Here is a 19,433-nt window from a genome sequence, read left to right as displayed (position 1 = left end):
ATCACTTTTTTGCTTGTGCATCTGACTTGAGAATACAGGTGATTTTTCTTTCCTAATTCCTTGGGAAAATATTTCTGCAATGTCTTATGTCTTCTTTACTATGACTGGATTGTTTTTAGGAAAGATTATTAGCTTTGTGGTTAGTTTTGCACAGTTGATAAAAATCTATCCAAAAACATCATAATATAAGGGAAAAAGTTGTTTTTCAAAGGCTGCAGGAAGAAGAAAGAAAGAGCACTTCCTATTTGTATAAGCACAAACACATAAAACTAATCGTACTGCAGGTAAATCCAATATAGCATTAGACAGATCTATAAAAATGAACAAAAGATACATATTTACTTTCATTGTGCCAATAGTCAAACATTAGATCTGCATGAGAGTTGCATGGGAGCAGTTTGCTGTTTCAATATAAGAGTTCAAAGTCCTTTTTGTTTATTTGTCCTAATGATGTCCACATCCCAGATAAATTCAGTTCAAAAAATGGAAATTAGGGCAAAGACTCCATATAACAAAGCACAAAGATATGCTACTAGAAGTTGCTGTCCTTCCATGGGTAATGCAGAAATAAAAGTTTTGGAAGCAGAAAAACTACACCATCCAATAATTCCAATGGTGAGAATGATTCCTACCGTTCCTTGCAAAGAAAATACCACTGCAAAGCTGGAAAGTAGTATGATGGGAAGAAGACAGTATCCAAGGACATTTGCCACACAGCCATATGAAACAGCCTTCGTGCTCATTAAGTTTAATAAAACATTCTAGACATCCAGTTGCACCGATCCCATATACAAAGCCAAACTAGATTTTGCTAGCCAGTAACTGTGGTTCCAAAGGCAAGGTAAAAAACCATGGGTCCTACCAGATCAGTTTCATTCACGATGCTGCTATCTCCCCCCTTTTTTCCCCAATTGATTTTAGGGAGAGAGACATCGATTTGTTTTCCAGCTATGTCTGCATTCATTGGTTGATTCTTTTTTTTTTTTTTAATCCTCACCTGAGGATATTTTTTCCATTGCTTTTCAGAGAGAGTGGTAGGGAGGGAGAGAGAGGGGGAGAGAGAGAAACATCGATGTGGGAGAAACACATCGACTAGTTGCTTCCTGCATGCGCCCCAACCAGCGGTGGGGAGTGAACCCGCAACCCAGGTACATGCCCTTGACCGAGAATTGAACCCATGACCGTCCAGTGCGAGGGCCAACACTCTAACCACTGAGCAACACTGGACAGGGCTCATCTTTTTTGAGATACTTTCACTGGCTTCTACTCTTCTGTATCCTCCCTAAATACAATTCATTCCCAAAGTTCTTTAGTTAGTTCTCATTTCTTTTCATTCTATTTATTCTGCCTGGGAGATCTCATCTAAATCCTCAGTCCATATTTCCCTTCTGAGCTCCAAAACTATACCACAAATTTCCTGATCACTGACCTAAACAACTTAATTTGAACTGAAACTTTCCATCTTCTCCTGCATTAAAACGCTATAATGGCTTTAAGATAAAGTATGTTTTAGAAATAACTGATGTCTCTTGACTGTATTAAACCTTTATTTAGTAATGAGAATTTATTTAGTAGCTTAGCTTTTAAAAGAAAGGGAATATGAACACATTTTTAAAAATCATGTTTTGTTTTGTTTTTCTTAAAGAAATTAAAGCTCTTTAGTATGGCACACAGAGCCCATCATAATCATGACTCTGCCTACCTTGCTAGCCTCAGCTTCCTACCCTTTTGCCTACGTGCTCTGGCTTTATTGAACCACTTGCTATTCATTCCCGAGCTATGCTACATCTTCCTTTTATTTTCCTTTACATATGCGTACTATTCTCTTTGCCTTTGATAACCCCTTCTTCTGTTTCTCCATCTTTGCCTGGCCAGATAGTACTCATTTTTCATGCTCAGCTCAGGTGTCCCTTCCAAGAAAGTTCAAATATCATCTTCCTGACTGCTCACCTACCCCCAATAAATATATAAGTAAAACAACACAACAAAAACTATGGCTACTCCTTTGGCTTCAGTGATACCAAAACTTCCTAATTCTAGTATTTCTTTGACAGTTTTTCTCTGTCCTCTGCCTGCTCTTTAACTGTCACTGTACTCTAGGGTTCTGACATCTCCTCTTTTCATTGTGTATGCTCTCCCTAGTGATCTTAACCAGGTTTGCAGTTTTAACTCTTGCCTATATACTGGTATTGCTTAAATCCTCACCCTTAGACTAGAATTTTCTGCAGATTTATATGTTGTTCTGCCTCCTAAACCTCTCTAGACTGTGAAAACTCACTGTCATTCCATACCCTCCTCCACAGCCAATCTTTCCTCTTCTTTATTTCTAGACTCCTTGTTTCCTTAGTATCCTTACTTGTGCTATCTCAGTTCATGCCCCCATCATTTTTTTACCTGATTTAATAGCTCAACTTCCTAATTGGTCTGCCTGCCCTTCTTTTTTGCTACCACTTCTGTGTAGCTGAGAGAATGCTTTACTTAAAACTCAAATTTGCATACTTTGCTCACTTTCCCATTTCTGACACCTACTAGATAAAAGCCCAGTTCTTCACCCCACTATATAAGGCTCTGTGTGCTCCAACCTCACTCTTCTTCTGCACCTTGCTTTTTATTTTGTGCTCCAGCAGTGTCAAGCTCCTTCCGTTATGTGTGTGTGTGCATGTGTGCATAGGTGCACATGCACACACACGATACCCTCCCTTTCTGGAATGGCATACTCTGTTCCCTTTAAAATCAGCTCATGATTCCCTCAGGAATCCTCTTCTAACATTTCTCCCATTCCCGGGTTATGCTATCATAATACCTTATGCGTATTTCTATCATTAAATTAACTATATCTCAATCATTTGTGTACCCACTAGACTGCCAGCTCCTTGAGGGCAGAGACTATCTTTTATTGCTTTTGATCTGGTACCTAGCACAATTCTGGACCATGGCAGGTATTCAGTATATCCTGTTCTTTTGGGGAAGTGTCACTATTTGTAACTTGAAAAGTTTATATATATTTTTTTGTTCCATTTATTAGCAACATGCTAGACGGGTTTATGAAATTCTTCGACTACTGGTAACTGACATGAGTGATGCTGAACAATACAGAAGCTATAGATTGGATATTAAAAGAAGACTAATTAGCCCATATAAGGTAGGACTTTCAAGAATCTTAAACATTATATTTTTATCTCTGTTTAAAATAGAGAAAAAAGTCTAGCAAATGCCAGTGTATGGGAAAGTCCAAGTCATTTTGCTAAATTAACTTTTACAAAAGTGAAAAATTATCTTTGTTATAAGAATTCTCAGTTTTCCAATGTAAGCTACAGATCTCTTTCATGCATTTAAAAACTAACCCCAGGGATGGTCTACTCATGGTTATTTTTTTCTTTCATTTGTATGCATCTTTTAAAAATCTGAGTGTCTAGACTCTTCCCTAACAAATTACCTTGAGTTTTTTTCTGAGTCTCTTGTCTTGCCATTTGCCACATATATTATTTGCCTTTGCTCCCTTCTTCTTAAATACCACCTCTGTTGCCATATATAACCTCTATACTTTACCATAGCTGAACTTGCGACTTAGTATTATTTACCTTTTTTTTTTTCAGCATTCGTTCTTCTTGCCCTCCTTTTCTTTTTGTCATTTCCAATATTTTCTTCTAACTCAAATATTTCCCCTCCTAGGTCAGCTTTGGCCTCATCATCATTTGGCCATTATTAAGGTAGATATTATCCACGCCAACTTGTGTGAATGGGGATTTCTTACGATAGTTGCAGCTGGGCAATAAGCTGATAAGGGGGAATATTTGTTAATTTATTCAACAAATAAATATTGAGCACCTGACATGTGGTTGCTGCTTTTATGTATACTATACCTGTAAGCTTATATAGCATAATAGCTGGAACATAAATGACAAATCTGAATGTCTTAATATTTGAGAAAGTAAATTTTAAATAACTAATTAATAGATTAAGTACACATAGTTTTGATTTTCCTACATTAATTCAGGTTATTTGAGTCTGCTTTATGGAGCTAATATTTTGAAGGTTGATGGTATATTGGGTCACACTATCCCTTGTTGAATCCCAACTGTTCTTCTTTATAGCATCGTATTACTTGGCAGTGTAACTGTATTTCCTAATTTGTCATTGTAATTCTGTTCAAACATATCACATTCTGAATATAAAAGTATAAAACTAATTTGTAATAATGATCATTGTATCTTGAATTCATATATATGTGTGTGTGTATATATATGTATATATATATTTCTTCATAGAGTCATTTCATTAAGCAGTTCAGTGGATTAATTTTCTATCTTATGATCTGCATATAATAGGTCATGATAAATTATAATGATCTCTCTTCCCAGAAATTGTCTAAAGGAGCATTTTATTCTTTGATGTTTATCAATTCAGAAACATCAGAAAATTGGTAGAGATGTTTTTTTGCAAAGGTTTTGATCTTTAAGTAATAATTTTTGGGCTAGAAATTTCTTTATGATAAAATATGGGCATATAGAACAGTATAATTAGATGTTATCACGACAACATTTAAGAGTATTTTTAAAATTTATCTTTATTGTTGGAAGTATTATAGATGTCCCCTTTTTACCCAGTGACCCCCCCCCATTTAAGAATATTAAAACTGTTTTTAGTACAGTAAAATACCTTAGATATTTATGTGACATTTTACATAGGCAGACTAGCGGACTTACAATTCTGAGTGTAAATACTATTCACAGAATAATGCCAAATAATGGGAATTTCTGTAGTTCATAAAAACAAGTATTTTCTATTTCTAAAGAATGATAATGATTTTTATATTATTAAGTATCCTTACATGTCCAACAACTTCACCTACCAAAAACTGGTTATTAAATTCTTCAGGTTCTTAACATCCAACATGGTTATCATCATTCTTGCACTAAAGCTCATAGGCAAATTACAAATTCTTCAGATACTTGTTCTAACCCTACTTATAGCAGTGTGCTTTTTAATAAACTTAGTTATCCAATATTTTATCCAGTTGAGAAAACCAAGAAAGATTAAGGGTCCCCTTCCCCCACTTTGGTTTGAAGGCCACAATGCTTAGGATAGTAAACCTACCACAAACTTTGAGAAAAACTAGAAATTAGTTAAATGTCCTATAGGCATGGAAGAAGTTGGTTGATATTCATGTACTTTGTTTTGTTATCACAGCATTCTCAAATACAAAATTTTATTTAAGAAATAAAACTGCCAAATATTGAATGTGGTTTAGAATTTTTTTAGGTCTCTAAAATGTATGCCTGCCTAATGGGGATAATACATTTTATGAAAAATTATAATTTTGATTGTCACTAATTACTGAAGTATGAAATAATTTATTGATTGATAGCAAAGTGTACCAATTCTGTGCTGCCTTTATTTGAGGGATCAAGTTTACATATCAACTTAAACACATTCTCCCACTAAGAAATTACTTGGATAGACATTAGAAGTACTTGTACCTTACTTAAAAAGTTCTTTAAACATTGATGATAATTCATTTATATCAGTGCCAAGAAGAGATAAAAATAACTTGTATTAACTAGAATCATTTTTTAAAAGCACAAAAAGAAACTCCATTTCTAGAACAGAAGTAATTTTCAGGTGTTCAAGAAAAGATAAATTTGAACAATTTGGCCAAAAAAAGGAAAATTGGTGCAGCTGCTTGGTTTCAGCATTAAACCCTTTATATTGTTTCACAGGCATATGTTAATTCCTAAGTGGTTTACAAATATAAAATGTAGAATGAGTGTTAAAATATTATTGGGTTTGGAATCAGGAAACTCGGTTTTAAGGTCTAGTTCTACATTTTACAAATTGTGTGACTGTTGATGACAGCTGTATATAAGGCTTCTGTTCTATACAGTGGAAATGCAGAGCTCCATAGTGAGGAACTAAACAGAAAGAAATACAATACAGTGTGCATGTTTTTAAAGATATTTTTAAAAATTTCCCTAAGGCTTAGTACTTTTTTAAAAATGTTTTTTATTGATTTTTTTAGAGAGAGAGGAAGGAAAAGGAAGAGAGGGAGGGAAACATCAGTGTGAGAGAACCATCAATCATTGCCTCCTGTATCCACCCTGACCAGGGATCAAACCTGCAACCTGGGCATGTGCCCTCACCGGGAATTGAACCGGCGACCTTTTGGTATATGGGACAACACTCCAACTAACTGAGCAACATCAGCCAGGGTTTTAAATATTTTTTTGAGAAGTCTTTGGAATTTAAATGCTTCTGCACCATTATTATTTTAAAATTCTTGCAAAAGAACCTTATCTCTATACTTCACAAAAAAGACTAGTTCAGCAGATGGAAGTTAAGGAACCCTTAGAGGTGTTGGCATTTTTGAGATAATATTTGTAAGCCCTCTTGGAAATCATGAAAACAAGGCAAGAAGAAAGGATTATTTTCTGGAAGGGGATTCATATACAAGCCAAATGTTAACATAAATTGACATTAATACCATATTTAATTAATTTGCTTAATTAAAAATTATCAACTGCTATAAACCATGAAGGAATTAAGTTTTTGTTTGGGGAGAAAATTATTGTGAAGCCCATAGAATTGTTTATTCCAATCTTAAGTTCTACCTTTCAGTATTTCATTTGTGCTCCTAATGTAGTTACTTTGCTAGATAGAGGTGTTCCCCAAATCAGATTTTTTTTAAAAATTTTGTTGGTTTTTTTTTTTTTAAATTGATCTTGGAGAGGGGAAGGGAGGGAGCAAGAGAGAAACATCTATGTGAGAGAGAAACATCAGTCGCCTTTCACTGGTGCTCCAACCGGAGATTGAGCCTACAACCTAGGTATATGCCCTGACCGGGCATCGAACCTGCCACCTTCTGGTGTATAGGATGACGCTCCAAACAACTGAGCCACATGGGCCAGGGCTTAAGTTCTGTTTTTACACATTTTTAAAAGATTAATTTGTGCCTTGACTGCGTGGCTCAGTTCATTGGAACGTTATCCCCTACACCAAAAGGTGGCAGGTTCAATGCCCGGTCAGGGCACATACCTAGGTTTCACTTTGATCCCTGGTCAGGGTGGCTTGGGAGACAACCAACCGATATTTCTCTCTCTCTCCCTTCCTCTCTCTCTAAAATCAATAAACATATCTTCAAGTAAGGATAAAAAAAAGAGATTAATTTGAAATATACATATACAAAGTGGAATACATAGTTTAAGGAATATTAAAGATTAATAAAAATACCTCAAAATAGTTATTTTTAAAATTGAACCATGCCTTTACATGTTTGTGAGGAATTTATATATATATAGTTTTATATTTTTTCCATGAAGTTTTACAATTATCTTTTATTCCTAGGTACTTAGAGCTCTTGAATTTAATTCATAGATTTACTGCCATACCAATTAAAATTACAATAGATATTCTAACATGCATCTGAAAAAAATTGACAGTGAAGAAATTGAAGGTGGTAAGGAAGGGGGAGATATATTGGAGAAGTAAGCTCTCAGAGAGTTAAAAATAGCATGATTTAAAACAAGTTATAGGCACATAATTCATTCTGTTCATTATCTGGAACAGAATTGATAGTCTAGAAATATTTAAGAATTTAATATGATGGTTCTACTATATATAAGAATTTAATATGATTGGAAGCATCTTCAAGCAGTGGAGTTAGATTACTTAATAAGTATTACAACTGGTTAGCAATTTAGAAAAATAGCTCATATTCCCATCACATACCACAATACATTTTTTTTTTTTAAATATATTTTTATTGATCTCAGAGAGAGGAAAGGAGAGGGAGAGAGAGAGAGAGAAACATCAATGATGAGAGAGTCATTGATCGGCTGCAGCCCGCAACCTGGGCATGTGCCCTGACCAGGAATCGAACCCCGATCTCCTGGATCCTAGGTCGACGCTCAACCGCTGAGCCACGCCTGGCCGGGCCACAATACATTTTTGATGCAGTACTGTTGAGTTCCTGAACTGTTTCCTAAAATTAGATGTTCCTTTATATGATGCAGTCTTGCCTCTCAGCAGAAAAATATCACTGTTACAGCAGAAACAAAGCATTTGTCATCCACGTTATTGAAGAGTAAGGAATACACGGTCTTTTCTGGCTTTAGAAAATAAATTTGAATTCTCATCAGTTCTCTAGAACTGATATTGAAAATGTAGTTAGTGAATCAGCAACATTAACATAACCTGGGATCTTGTTAGAATTGCAAACTCTCACCCACTCCAGACCTACTGAATTAGAATCTGCATTTTAACATGGTCCCCAGCAAGCTGTGTGTACATTCACATTTGAGAAGCACTGCTTTAGAGGGGCATCTTGTATTAATAAAGTTCATTTTTTTCTTTGTGATTGTAGTAGTAGCAACCTCATTTAATTAGCTCCACCAATTTAGACCCAGTATCAACCTAATTTTTTTATAGTGTCAGCGTATTTCAGTCTAGGCTTATCTTCAAACTTTATTGTTATTACCTTGTTTTAAAAGTGTGTGATTATAAATTTAGCTTAATATTGAGCTTTTTAAGTAGTGATCATGACACATGTGCCTACTATTCCAAAATTATTAGGGTTTCCTTTAAGGGACATTTATTTGTTTTTAGGATGGATTTAAGATACTGGGTTTGGGGGGGGGCAGTCATGGTTTATTATCATTTGAAAGGCAGTTAAATATAGGAACTAAAAATACAGACTTCCAACTAGATCATTAGGGTTTGAATACTGGCTCTTCAGCTTACTACCTCTATGACAAGTTATTTAACCCCTATATCACTTTTTTTCTTCATCTACCAAGTGAAGAAAATTGTACCTAATCTCATAGGGTTGTTAGGATTCTATGTAAAGTGAGCTCTTTATAATATATTCTAGTAAGAGAGTATTGATATAGTAAACCAGAACAGTTGATCCAAAATGCAAGAAAGTTTCCTCTACTGCAGTTTCCACCCATCCAGGAATCTTGGAGTCATTCATTCCCCGCCCCCCCCCCCAACATCACCCAATGTTTTCTTCCCTAAATCTGCCCTGTCCCCTCCATCTCTGCTGTTATACTGACTTGGTCTAGGATTTTAACATCTGTCGCTTGAATTCTTTCAGTAGCTGCTAACTTGGTCCTCTAGTCCCATCCTCAGCATTACTGATACAGCATTGTTCTGACATGGCTTCCTGCTTAGAAGTCATTACCAAATCCCTACTGCGAACTCCTCAGCATGGTGGTTTCCTTCTCAGTAAAACAGGGAGGGTTTGATAAGATAATGTATGTCTGAATAGTACAGACTCAATAAGTGCTTAAAGTGTCACAGGTTTTGGTTTATCTTTCTGAAACTCTTCCAACAATTTATGTTAAAAATTGACATGTGGTCCATAACTATATCACTGGGTAAGGGAATTTAGAAATGAGCATAGTGTCAGGAAGAAACCATCTTGGAATTAAAATTAATTAATTAATGATTGAATAGTGAAATTAAGAATAATAGTGCTTAATCTCAGTTGTCTTAGGTTAATGTATTTTATTTATTAAAGAAATATTTGGATGTCTACACTGGCAGTTATTTTTTATGCTTTGGCAAGAGGGCTGTTAGTCACATACCTGTATTTACCATCAATTAACACAAATTCCAGGTCTTCTGGTTAACTCCTTTTAGAGGGATTGTAATGCGTGGTTAACTTTATGTTTAGGCTTCATTAAAAAGAAAACTGTATAGGACAAATTTGGGCATATTCCTACCACTCTTATTTTTAATATTGGAGACTTAAAATTCTAAGAATATAAAAGAACATATCAGCTTTCTTAGTCTAACCAATAATTGTGTTTGTTGCTCAGAAAAAGCAGAGAGATCTTGCTAAAATGAGAAAGTGTCTCAGACCAGAAGAACTGACAAACCAGATGAACCAAATAGAAATAAGCATGCAACATGAACAGCTGGAAGAAAGCTTTCAGGAACTTGTGGAAGATTACCGACGTGTTATTGAACGCCTTGCTCAAGAGTAAAGATTATACTGCTCTGCACAGGAAGTTTGCAAATTTCTGTACATTGTGTTGTGAAATATATGATAGTTAATTTTAAAATCTTGTAACATTTTACTTACATTAAAAGTTATCTATCTTTAGTTGAATATTTTCTTTTGGAGAGATTGTATATTTTAAAATACTATTTAGAGTCTATGCGCATATATTACATTTTAAAAAAAGATACAGCTTCTGAAATACCACTGCGATTGCTTCCCTTCTTAAACAGTATAATAAATGCTTAGTTGTGATTGTTAAAGTGTGATATGATTCTTAAACATTTATGGTTAAACTTTTCAGTCTTGTTAAAAATTTTAGGTTTTAAGCTTTTATTATTCTTTCTACACTTTGCTTCCAAAATTTTACATCTAGCACCTTTAAAACACATTTCTTTGAGGTCTTCCTAATAATCTTTTTCTAAGTAGAAATGTTCCTGGTATAGATTTGTTTTGTTTTAAGCAAACTCCTGTTAACCACTTGTTGGGGGTAGGGTGGGTAAAAAAGAGAAGAGAGACTAGATACAGCCTAAAATCTAAATTTGGCATCAAATATTTGAAGATAATTTAGAAGTTCTAGCATAAACATTTTATAAATAATAGTAATGTAAGATAATAAGATAAAAATCCGTTTCTAAAAATCCAATTTACACCTGGCTGTGGTGCAATAGTTAGAGCCTTGGACTGAAAGGTTGCAGGTTCGATCCCCGGACCCCGTCGGGGCAGGTGCAGGAAGCAACCAATTGGTGTGTCCCTCTCCCCCCTCCCTCCCTCCCTCTCTCCCTCCCTTCCTCCCTCTCCCCCTAACTACTTCTACCCTTCCCTCCCTCCCTTCCCTCTCTAAAACTCAATGGTAAAAAGATCCTGGGGTGAAGATTAACAACAAACAAAACCCAATTTACACCATTATTGAAATCTTGTGTAAAATGAGGTGTGTACCTGTTGTGATTTGCTATAAGGTTACCAAGATGTTAGAAGTCCAACAAGAAAAAAAGTAATGATAAATTGATTAGTATAGTGTTACTTTATTTTCATTGAAGTAGAGTATAAACTGCTTCACACAGAATCATAAAAGAGCTTGGTGTTTATGTGTGCCAGTAAGTAAGGTTTTATTAGATATATATAACCTCAAAAATGGAATGTAACTTGAACTTTTAAAATCCAGTTTGTTCAATGCTTAAGGCAAAATCCTAACTCAGATAGGTACTTGTCTTGTCCTTAGATCAGCTTTCCATCATTAATACCTCTCAAACATAGGATAAGCAAAGTAACTGGTACTCTTTGGACACACAATAGCTGTGGCTAGCAGCTCAGCAAGGGCACTAAGCCATCCCCTCAGAATAAAGTGTTGTAGTTCTCAGAAGCTTCTATATAGATAGAAGTTGTCGATTTCTGACAGAGAGAGGTACATACACTTAATTTGTTACAGATGGAATAGACTCGTTCGGGTAAAATCCTTCCCGAAACTATATGAAAGCAAATTGTTTTCCATCTAAATTAGCTAAATTTTGAACTTATTATTGAAAATTCACAATTGATACCTAAAGATGAGCTCTGAGGTTTAAAAAATAATCAGTACAATCTAAATAACCTTTCAACATACTTTTATGTAGAAACCATATTGGTTTACATCTTTACTGTAATATACATTTCATTCTTGTATTACGTGTTGCAGTGGAATTATACAGTGTATTTTACTCACTTGGGGAAAACTGTCTATATAATTAGTATGCACATAGTACAAAAAGGCAAAAGGGCATACAACTGCTGTTTCTTATATCTTGCATATCTTTCAGAGATATATGCATAAGTGAGCATATATGTATATATTTTTTATATATAATATACATATGGTAACCTCCCACATATATTATTCTCTTTTTAAACTTTTGAAGATCATCGGAGCTATCTTGTTTAATGGCTGCATGGTATTCCACTGTATGGATATACCATAAGTTACTCTACCAGTCCCTTATTATTTAGGTTGTTCCAATATTTTCCATTACAAACAATGCTGCAGTGCATGTTCTTGTATATGTGCTATGCACAGATGTGCAAATACAGTAGACCCTTGAACGATGCAGGGGTTAGGGGTGCCAACCACCCACACATAATAAAATCCACATGTAACCTAAGTCAGTCCTCTGTATATGCAAATTCCCAACTGTGGATTAAAAATACAGTTGGCCTTTGAACTGTGCATGTCCACTTAGATGCAGAAATTTTAAATCTATGTATAAGTGGACCTATGCAGTTCAATCCTGTGTTCAAAGGTCAACAGTATACCTATAGATTAAAGCCGTAGAATCACAAACTTTAGTCTGACCTCATTCTTACAGTCAAGATACTATGTTTACAACAGTTTAAATTATTAACATGAACCAAGGTTATGGAAGCTTGATATTATACCAATTTGAAATAAACTCTATGCAGACAGGAGCATACTGGACTTCTCCAACCATCTTCCACAACTAGAAATGTGAATTATCTCAAAGGCACAATGAGTTGAATGCTTAGGCCTGTGCACATGACTTTATTTCTTTAGTCTTGCTTAGCTCTTCTCAAACCTTTTCATCCAGAATTGCTCTACAGCAGGGTTTTTTAACCTCAGCAATACTGACATTTTGGGTCAGATCATTCTTTGTTGTGTGGGGCTGACCTGTGTACTGTGAGCTGGTTAACAGCATCCCTGGCTTCTACCCACTACATGCCAGTAGCACTACCCCCAGCTCCAGTTGTAACAACCAGACATCTCTCTTGCATTGCCATCTGTCCTCTGGCAGGCAAAATCACCCTTGAGAGCCACTGCTACATGGGATTGAATATTCTTCCACTTTAAGCACTTTTTATTATATAATATGGACATAGTACAAAATTCAAAATGAGTAGGAGCTTTTGATGAGAAGTAAACTGCCTTTCCTTCCAGTCACCCAATTCACTTCTCCAGACGCAGTTCTTTTACCAGTTTCTTTTTTCCCCCTCAGAGTTATCAGTCTGCAAACATCCAAATGATGATATACTATATTCAGTACTCAGAATCTTCCAGTTAAATTTTACTCATATTATTTTTTATTATTATTGATTTCAGAGAGAGAAAGAGAGAGGGAGAGATAGAAACATCAATGATGAGAGTCATTGATCGGCTGCCTCCTGCACACCCCTGCTGGGGATCGAGCCTGCAACCTGGGCATGTGCCCTGACAGGATCAAACTGTGACCTCCTGGTTCATGGGACGATGCTCAACCACTGAGCCACACCAGCTGGGCACTCATATTGTTATTACTACATATTAGAACACTTCAGTCCTAAACACCTTCATTCTAATATTCCGTAGTGTGATATTCCAGTTTGATTTCACTGTGTTCAAACCAATCCTTTATTAACAGACATGCAGGTTGTTTCCTGTCTTCTGCTCTTACAAGTAGTGCTGAATATTCTTGTATAGACCCCATGTGGGAGTATGTATGCAAGACAGAGATGGAATCGCTGAGTGAAAGGGTATGACGCTTTACATTTTAGATTTTGCACTCATTTGAGACAACAGATAAATCTGTGGACTCTATTAGATGATACGGAATTTTGTTAATTTTCATAGTTGTAATAATATCATTGTAATTGTGTAGGAGAATGTCTTTATTCCTAGGAGTCACGTTTTAAGTACTTAGGATCAGAGTCATGACATCTACGAATTACATTCAAATGGTCCAGGAAAAAAAGAATATTTGTGTAGGTGGGATATATATATATGCATAGGCATATCTATAGATACAGAGAAAGCAAATGTGACAAATTTTTTTAAATTGTTGAATCTAGGTGGAAAGTATATATAGGTGTTCACTGTATGATTCAAACTTTCTACATGTTTTAAGTTTTCAAAATAAAAATTGGAAAGAAAAGATACTGCATATACGAAGCAGACTATGAAAGAGGAACAATCAATGAATAAGAAAGAGCTCTTAAGAGATTTAAAACGGCTTTTCTAATTCAAGCAGCAGAAACTTGGGGTATAACGTTGAAGAAATTTCCCAGGACATCAAAAAGAGAGAAAATAGAAGAAATAAATCAATATGGGAAATCTGATAGCCAGCTTATTTTCGTTTCAGAGAGGAAAAGCAAACAGAAGGACATTATCAAAGAATGAGAGGATAATGCCTTAGGAGTAAAGAAATGAATCTTCAAATTAGAAGTGCTCACTGGAGGCTGAGCAAGCTTAAATCACCATTGCCCGGCCGGCGTGGCTCAGGAGCTGACCATCGACCTAGGATCACGGTTCGATTCCGGGTCAAGGCACATGCCTGGGTTGGACGCTTGATCCCCAGTTGGGGCGTGCAGGAGGCAGCCCTACTCTCATCATTGGTGTTTCTATCTCTCACCCTCCCTCTCTCTGAAGTCAATAAAAATATATATTAAAAAAATCATCACTAACATCCACTGAGTGCTTATTATCTGCTAAGCACTTGGATCAGTTATCTCAGTTTTCACAACAACCCTCTGACGCACACGGTAATATTAAGTGAGGTTATTTTGCCCAAGGTCACATAGTAAGTGGCAGAACTAGGATTTTAGCCCAGGCAATACAATTCACTTGCATTCTTAACCACTGTACCACTTAACCTAAAAAGATCCTCAGATAGACTAAATTATTAAATTTCAAAACACTGAGCATAAAATAAAGATTCTAAGTGGTTTCAGAGGGGAAACCCTGGGAGAGCAGAGGGAATTAAAATAGCATTAGACTTCTCAGCCATACTTCATGCTAAAAGACAATGGAACAATGTCTTCAAAGCTCTGATGGAAAATTATTTTGAATCTAGAATCCTATATCCAAACTATCAAGTTTGAGAGCAAAACAACGGTAGTTTTGGAAACCTAAGAAACCAGAAAACTTACTTCACACATTTTCTGGTTAAGTTACCTGTAGATCTATTTTAGCAGCATGAAGGTGAAATCAAAGAGCATGTAAGATGTGGAGTCCAAGAAATAGTAAAATTAATCTGATTCCAATAAAAAGAAATGTGAGCATGGCAACTGAATTGCGTGTCCAAGGAAGTAATTGGTCCAAATTAGAATAGAAAATTATTAACTCCAGAAGAAAAAAAAGTGTACAAGAAAGTCAGAGTCCAAATATAATAAAGTACAGTTGGCATGACTTTGAGCAGAACCAGAAACAAAAACAGTTCAAAGTGGTTGAGTGGAGTCAGACTGCAGAAAGGTGGGATGGGAGACTTGCTTTTCATTGCAAACCTTGTTACAATTGCATGTTTTTAAAAACTATGTGTTACTTTGAAATAAAATTGTGTTTAAATAATATATTGTTCAGCAACTGAAGCTCCACATAATTGTAAAATAATATACAACTGTAAGCCAAGGGAAATTGTAAAATAAGTTTATCTGAAGAAAACAAGTGGCAGCTTTATACAGTGAGACTGCTCAGCCTGACTTTCAGAAGCAGAACTCACCAAGAGAAAAGATAGTGAAGAGCTTTCTTAAAAAATAAAATAAATAAAAGCAATACTCAATCCTTTTCTTTGGAAACTGATTCTCAAAGGAATCATAGTTTACTCTACTTCATTTGGCTACCAAAAACAAACTGTCCCCATCTTTGATTCTATGAATCAATTGACACCAAGTGTAAAACCAAAGCTTTAAAGATTTTTATATCATAATTTGGGGGCTTTCTATTAACACTGTGGAGAAATATAATACAATAAAAATGTAATGCCATCTCTTATGAGGATCTGAAGAGTTATTGTGCATAAGATGCAAGCGCCTTATAAATGTCTTGAAAAAAAATAAGACCTGCAGTGCTATAGTGTACACGGGCTGGAACAGGGGTAAATCTTCTCTCTTCTAACCTTTCTGGGCCTACCTGTATCTTAAAATTGGAAGAGGTAGAGTTAAGAGTTGGATTAGGTGATCTTTGAAGCTCTTTCTAGTTCTTCAACTGTATTCCCTCTCTTCCATCGCAGTAAAAGGCCAGTTGGAAAACGTGCTTTGGTTAGACCCTCAGTTCACCTGGACAGTTCTTTAGATTTTTAATTAATAATTTTGGCAGGTGAATCTGTGTGGCGGTCTTGGGCTGTACAGTTTGTTTGCCTAGTTCTCTGAATCCCCTTTGTGAAGGCTGTGGGACCACCACAGTGAGGCTTGTTTGCTGTCTGCTATTAGAGCAGCTGCCGCTTTTCTTCTTTTATCCTTTATCAAGCAAAAGAAAATGCAGAGATGTTTGTGTGCGCTTCAGATGAGGAGAATGCTCTCCAGACAGGTTATTCTCTGGGCTAAAGTGGATGGGTGAGCACAGAGGAGCTCAGCTCAATGGGAAGAGAGGTCGAGGCAGCATCTGCCCTGTTGATTGTTCCAACAGTTTCAGTCTTGAATATAGAGTGTGCTGAGTGAGAGGCAAGCAGAAGTTAAGAAATGCACTACTGCTTAGTTTGTCAGCCAGTTTGGGGAGAGTGGGGGCGGAGAGTGGGAGGGGAGAAAGGGACATGCAGCTAGTTTTCTTTTCTATTATTAAAATCCCTTGTTATTTCATAATCTCCACTCTGGAGATTCTTACTGCAGTGTGTTTTGCATAACTGTTACTGACCAAGGAGTATCGTTTCATGCTGATAGCAGGAAATATATCAAAATCACAAATATATACATATGTGTTTTTTAAAGGGTGAAGGGATTTTTTTTTTAATAGATCTTTATTGATTTCAGAGAGAGGGAGAGGGGGAGAGAGAGTTGAAACATCAATGATGAGAGTTGTCATTGATCGGCTGCCTCCTGCACGCCCCCGACTGGGGATCGAGCCTGCAACCCCGGCATGTGCTCTGACCGGGAATCGAACCTCGATCTCTTGGATCCTAGGTCGACGCTCAACCGCTAAGCCACGCCCAGCCGGGCAAAATCACAAATATTTTCAACCTCTGACATTAATGGTCAAACATTTTTCTATGAACTGGCCTCACACAATCTTACAGGACCATATATTTTTCCTCAAAGACACTAAGAATTAAAGAGCAAATGCAGAACCATAAATCAGCCAAAAAATAAGCAGAGATGGAAAAACATGAAAAGGTAACCAGGAATGTACCATCACTTGAGGAGGGAAAGAAAAACACACATAGTACAGTGAGGAATATTAAAGCAGGGTGAGAGCAATCACAGAGGAGGAGCCCGAGTGAAGGCAAGGGGAAGAGAGGGCACAAGAGACTGCAAGAAAGACAGGTCACACTGTGCGTTCCTGCCCCTTTGCATGTGGCTCGCGTAGTCTGCTGGCTTTTATTCTATATAGGTGTGGGGCTGGTAATGGTAAAAATAGGCACCTTCCTTTAGGAAGTCCAGCAAATGGTTTATGTGTAGAAAAAAATTTGGATGAATATGTATCAACTTGTGAACAGTGATTACCTGGAGAAAGCTTTTTGGGGGGACTACTACTTTCTATATTATACATTTCAGTATTAAAAATTTTTTTAAAATCCTCACTTGATATGTCTTTATTGATTCTCAAGAGAGGAGGAGGGAGAGAGAAACATCAATGTGAGAGAGAAAGGTCCATCGGTTGCCTCCTGTACGTGATCTGATCAGGGACGGAGCCTGCAACCTAGGTATGTGCCCTGACCAGCAATCACACCCACGGCCTGTTGGTGTAGGGGATGATGCTCCGATCTACTGAGCCACCCGGCCAGGGCAAAAGGTTTTTAAAGAGCACATATTACATACACATGTAAACAGAAAAGTAAAACCAAAACACTTTAAAAATAATTCCAAGAAGCGCGCAAGAGCATTTTCCTTTCTCTTCTCTTACAAGTGTGGATTGGAGGTGCTAAAGGAAACATATTTCCCTTCCTCTCACCTTCATCTTTGCAGGAAGTGAGGAGATTAAACAGGTGCGATTTCCTGGGAACGTATATAATTAGAGTTCATCATTTTTCTCAGTTCTCAGCAGCCAGAGATAGTCAGAATCTGTGACCCCTCATTCCTGGCGTTGCTCCCATAGGGCTTAGAGTCTCAAAGGTGTTTGGTTTTTCTCTATGGGCAACCATGTGAGCATATTAGTCTCAGCTTTCCAATTAGTTTCTAAGAACAAAAATAATATATCTCCTTGGAGCCTAGTGTAGGCACTTAAGTATTTATTGATTGGTTGACGGATCACTGAATTCTCTTGGAAACTTTCTGCCTTTCTTCCTTACTGTGGATGGATGCTTCATTCTCCAGAAGTGTTTAAGCAGGTGCTACTTTCCCAGGGATTACTAACTGAGAATAGATGGCAGTCAATTATGGTACACACTTCTATTTAAATTTCATGGGGCAAATGCACACTTCTGCTTTAATCCAGCTTCCTGCAGAGCCAGTTCCAAGAGATGAGGTCAGGGAAGCCTTGCCACTTGAGCCGGCACAGGTCCAAAGCCGTCTTTGACCAAGGCAAGAAGTATTATCAGAAAATTCGGAGGCATCAGTGAGAGAGGTCTGGGTCCACCTACCCCATCTTCCCTATAGCGGTCCCATGCCTTGCCTCCCTTGACCCCTGCCAACCATTCCAGGTGGGCAACTGCTCCAACGGGATAGGCCGTTGCTGCAGCATGATTTCTGCTTACAATCTCCCAAAATATCTTTCAAGCCAGTGGGCTGAACCAGCTTGAAAAAATATGGGCCAGACTGGGCCTGAGAACAACTCCCTTGGGACAATGTATTGGTCTTAACCTGCAACGAAGTTAGCCCTGTCTGGTCCCATTCTACTCTGCTTACCCTGAAAAACTGCCAATTTGGACTAGGTCTATACATGACTATAGATTCCTGAAATCTTCAGAATTTCAATGTAAGAGGGGCTCAGGTAGAGCAATCTTGTTAGAAGGGAGTGGGACTTAAAGTTCATTTGTATAGGGATATATGACTGAGAAAATGTCATTAGACAAAAAAAATGGGAGAGGCATGAAGGTCACATACAACTAAATCCCCTCTCCTCTCATCCAGGCTCCCTCTTGGGAACTATAAATCAAGCATGAGGAGAAACCCACATGATTTAACAACTGCCTTGTATATGACATTACTTTTCTTAAAAAAATGGAGCATTTACATTTTCTCTAAGTTTACCCCTAGATTACCCATTATTATCTCATATCCATTATTGTAACATATCCATTATTGTCTCAAGTGATTGGTATAGGAAATGACATTCGGCCAGCAAGTTGGCTAAAAGAGTGCCATTGAAACTTTCTGCTTGAACATATAATCATTGAAGCTGGATCCTAACTTTAGAGGCATCCAATCAGCTACAGAGAGAGGTCCCTATTGTATGTACATATTATACTTACACAGGACTCCTAGTTCCTGGAAAGAACATTTGACTTTAAAAATGTAAATAAATAAAAATATTTCCTCATACTAAAATTGGACAAATTATTGAGCAGGATTGGAAATACTCTTTTCAAGCTATAGAGTAAAA

At 36.8% G+C, this 19,433-nt stretch overlaps 2 protein-coding genes across 3 annotated transcripts in view; one reads left to right on the top strand and one right to left on the bottom strand.

The window, feature by feature from the left end:
• HAT1 (histone acetyltransferase 1) overlaps positions 1-10,260 on the top strand; it is a gene marked incomplete at its 5' end in the record, with an annotated part of 41,655 nt that extends 31,395 nt beyond the window's left edge. The window contains 2 exon segments of the mRNA XM_081141896.1: positions 3,026-3,142; positions 9,819-10,260. Of these exon segments, the coding sequence (XP_080998022.1) occupies positions 3,026-3,142; positions 9,819-9,986 (285 nt within the window). The 3' untranslated portion in view covers positions 9,987-10,260.
• SLC25A12 (solute carrier family 25 member 12) overlaps positions 1-19,433 on the bottom strand; it is a 160,506-nt gene that overhangs the window by 138,086 nt on the left and 2,987 nt on the right. The window lies entirely within an intron of this gene.

The sequence above is a fragment of the Miniopterus schreibersii genome (assembly GCF_964146895.1).
Source record: "Miniopterus schreibersii genome assembly, chromosome: 7".
NCBI classification, from domain to species: Eukaryota; Metazoa; Chordata; class Mammalia; order Chiroptera; family Miniopteridae; genus Miniopterus; species Miniopterus schreibersii.
Note: the sequence above shows the minus strand (reverse complement) of the source record. Positions and strands in the feature narration are given on the sequence as shown.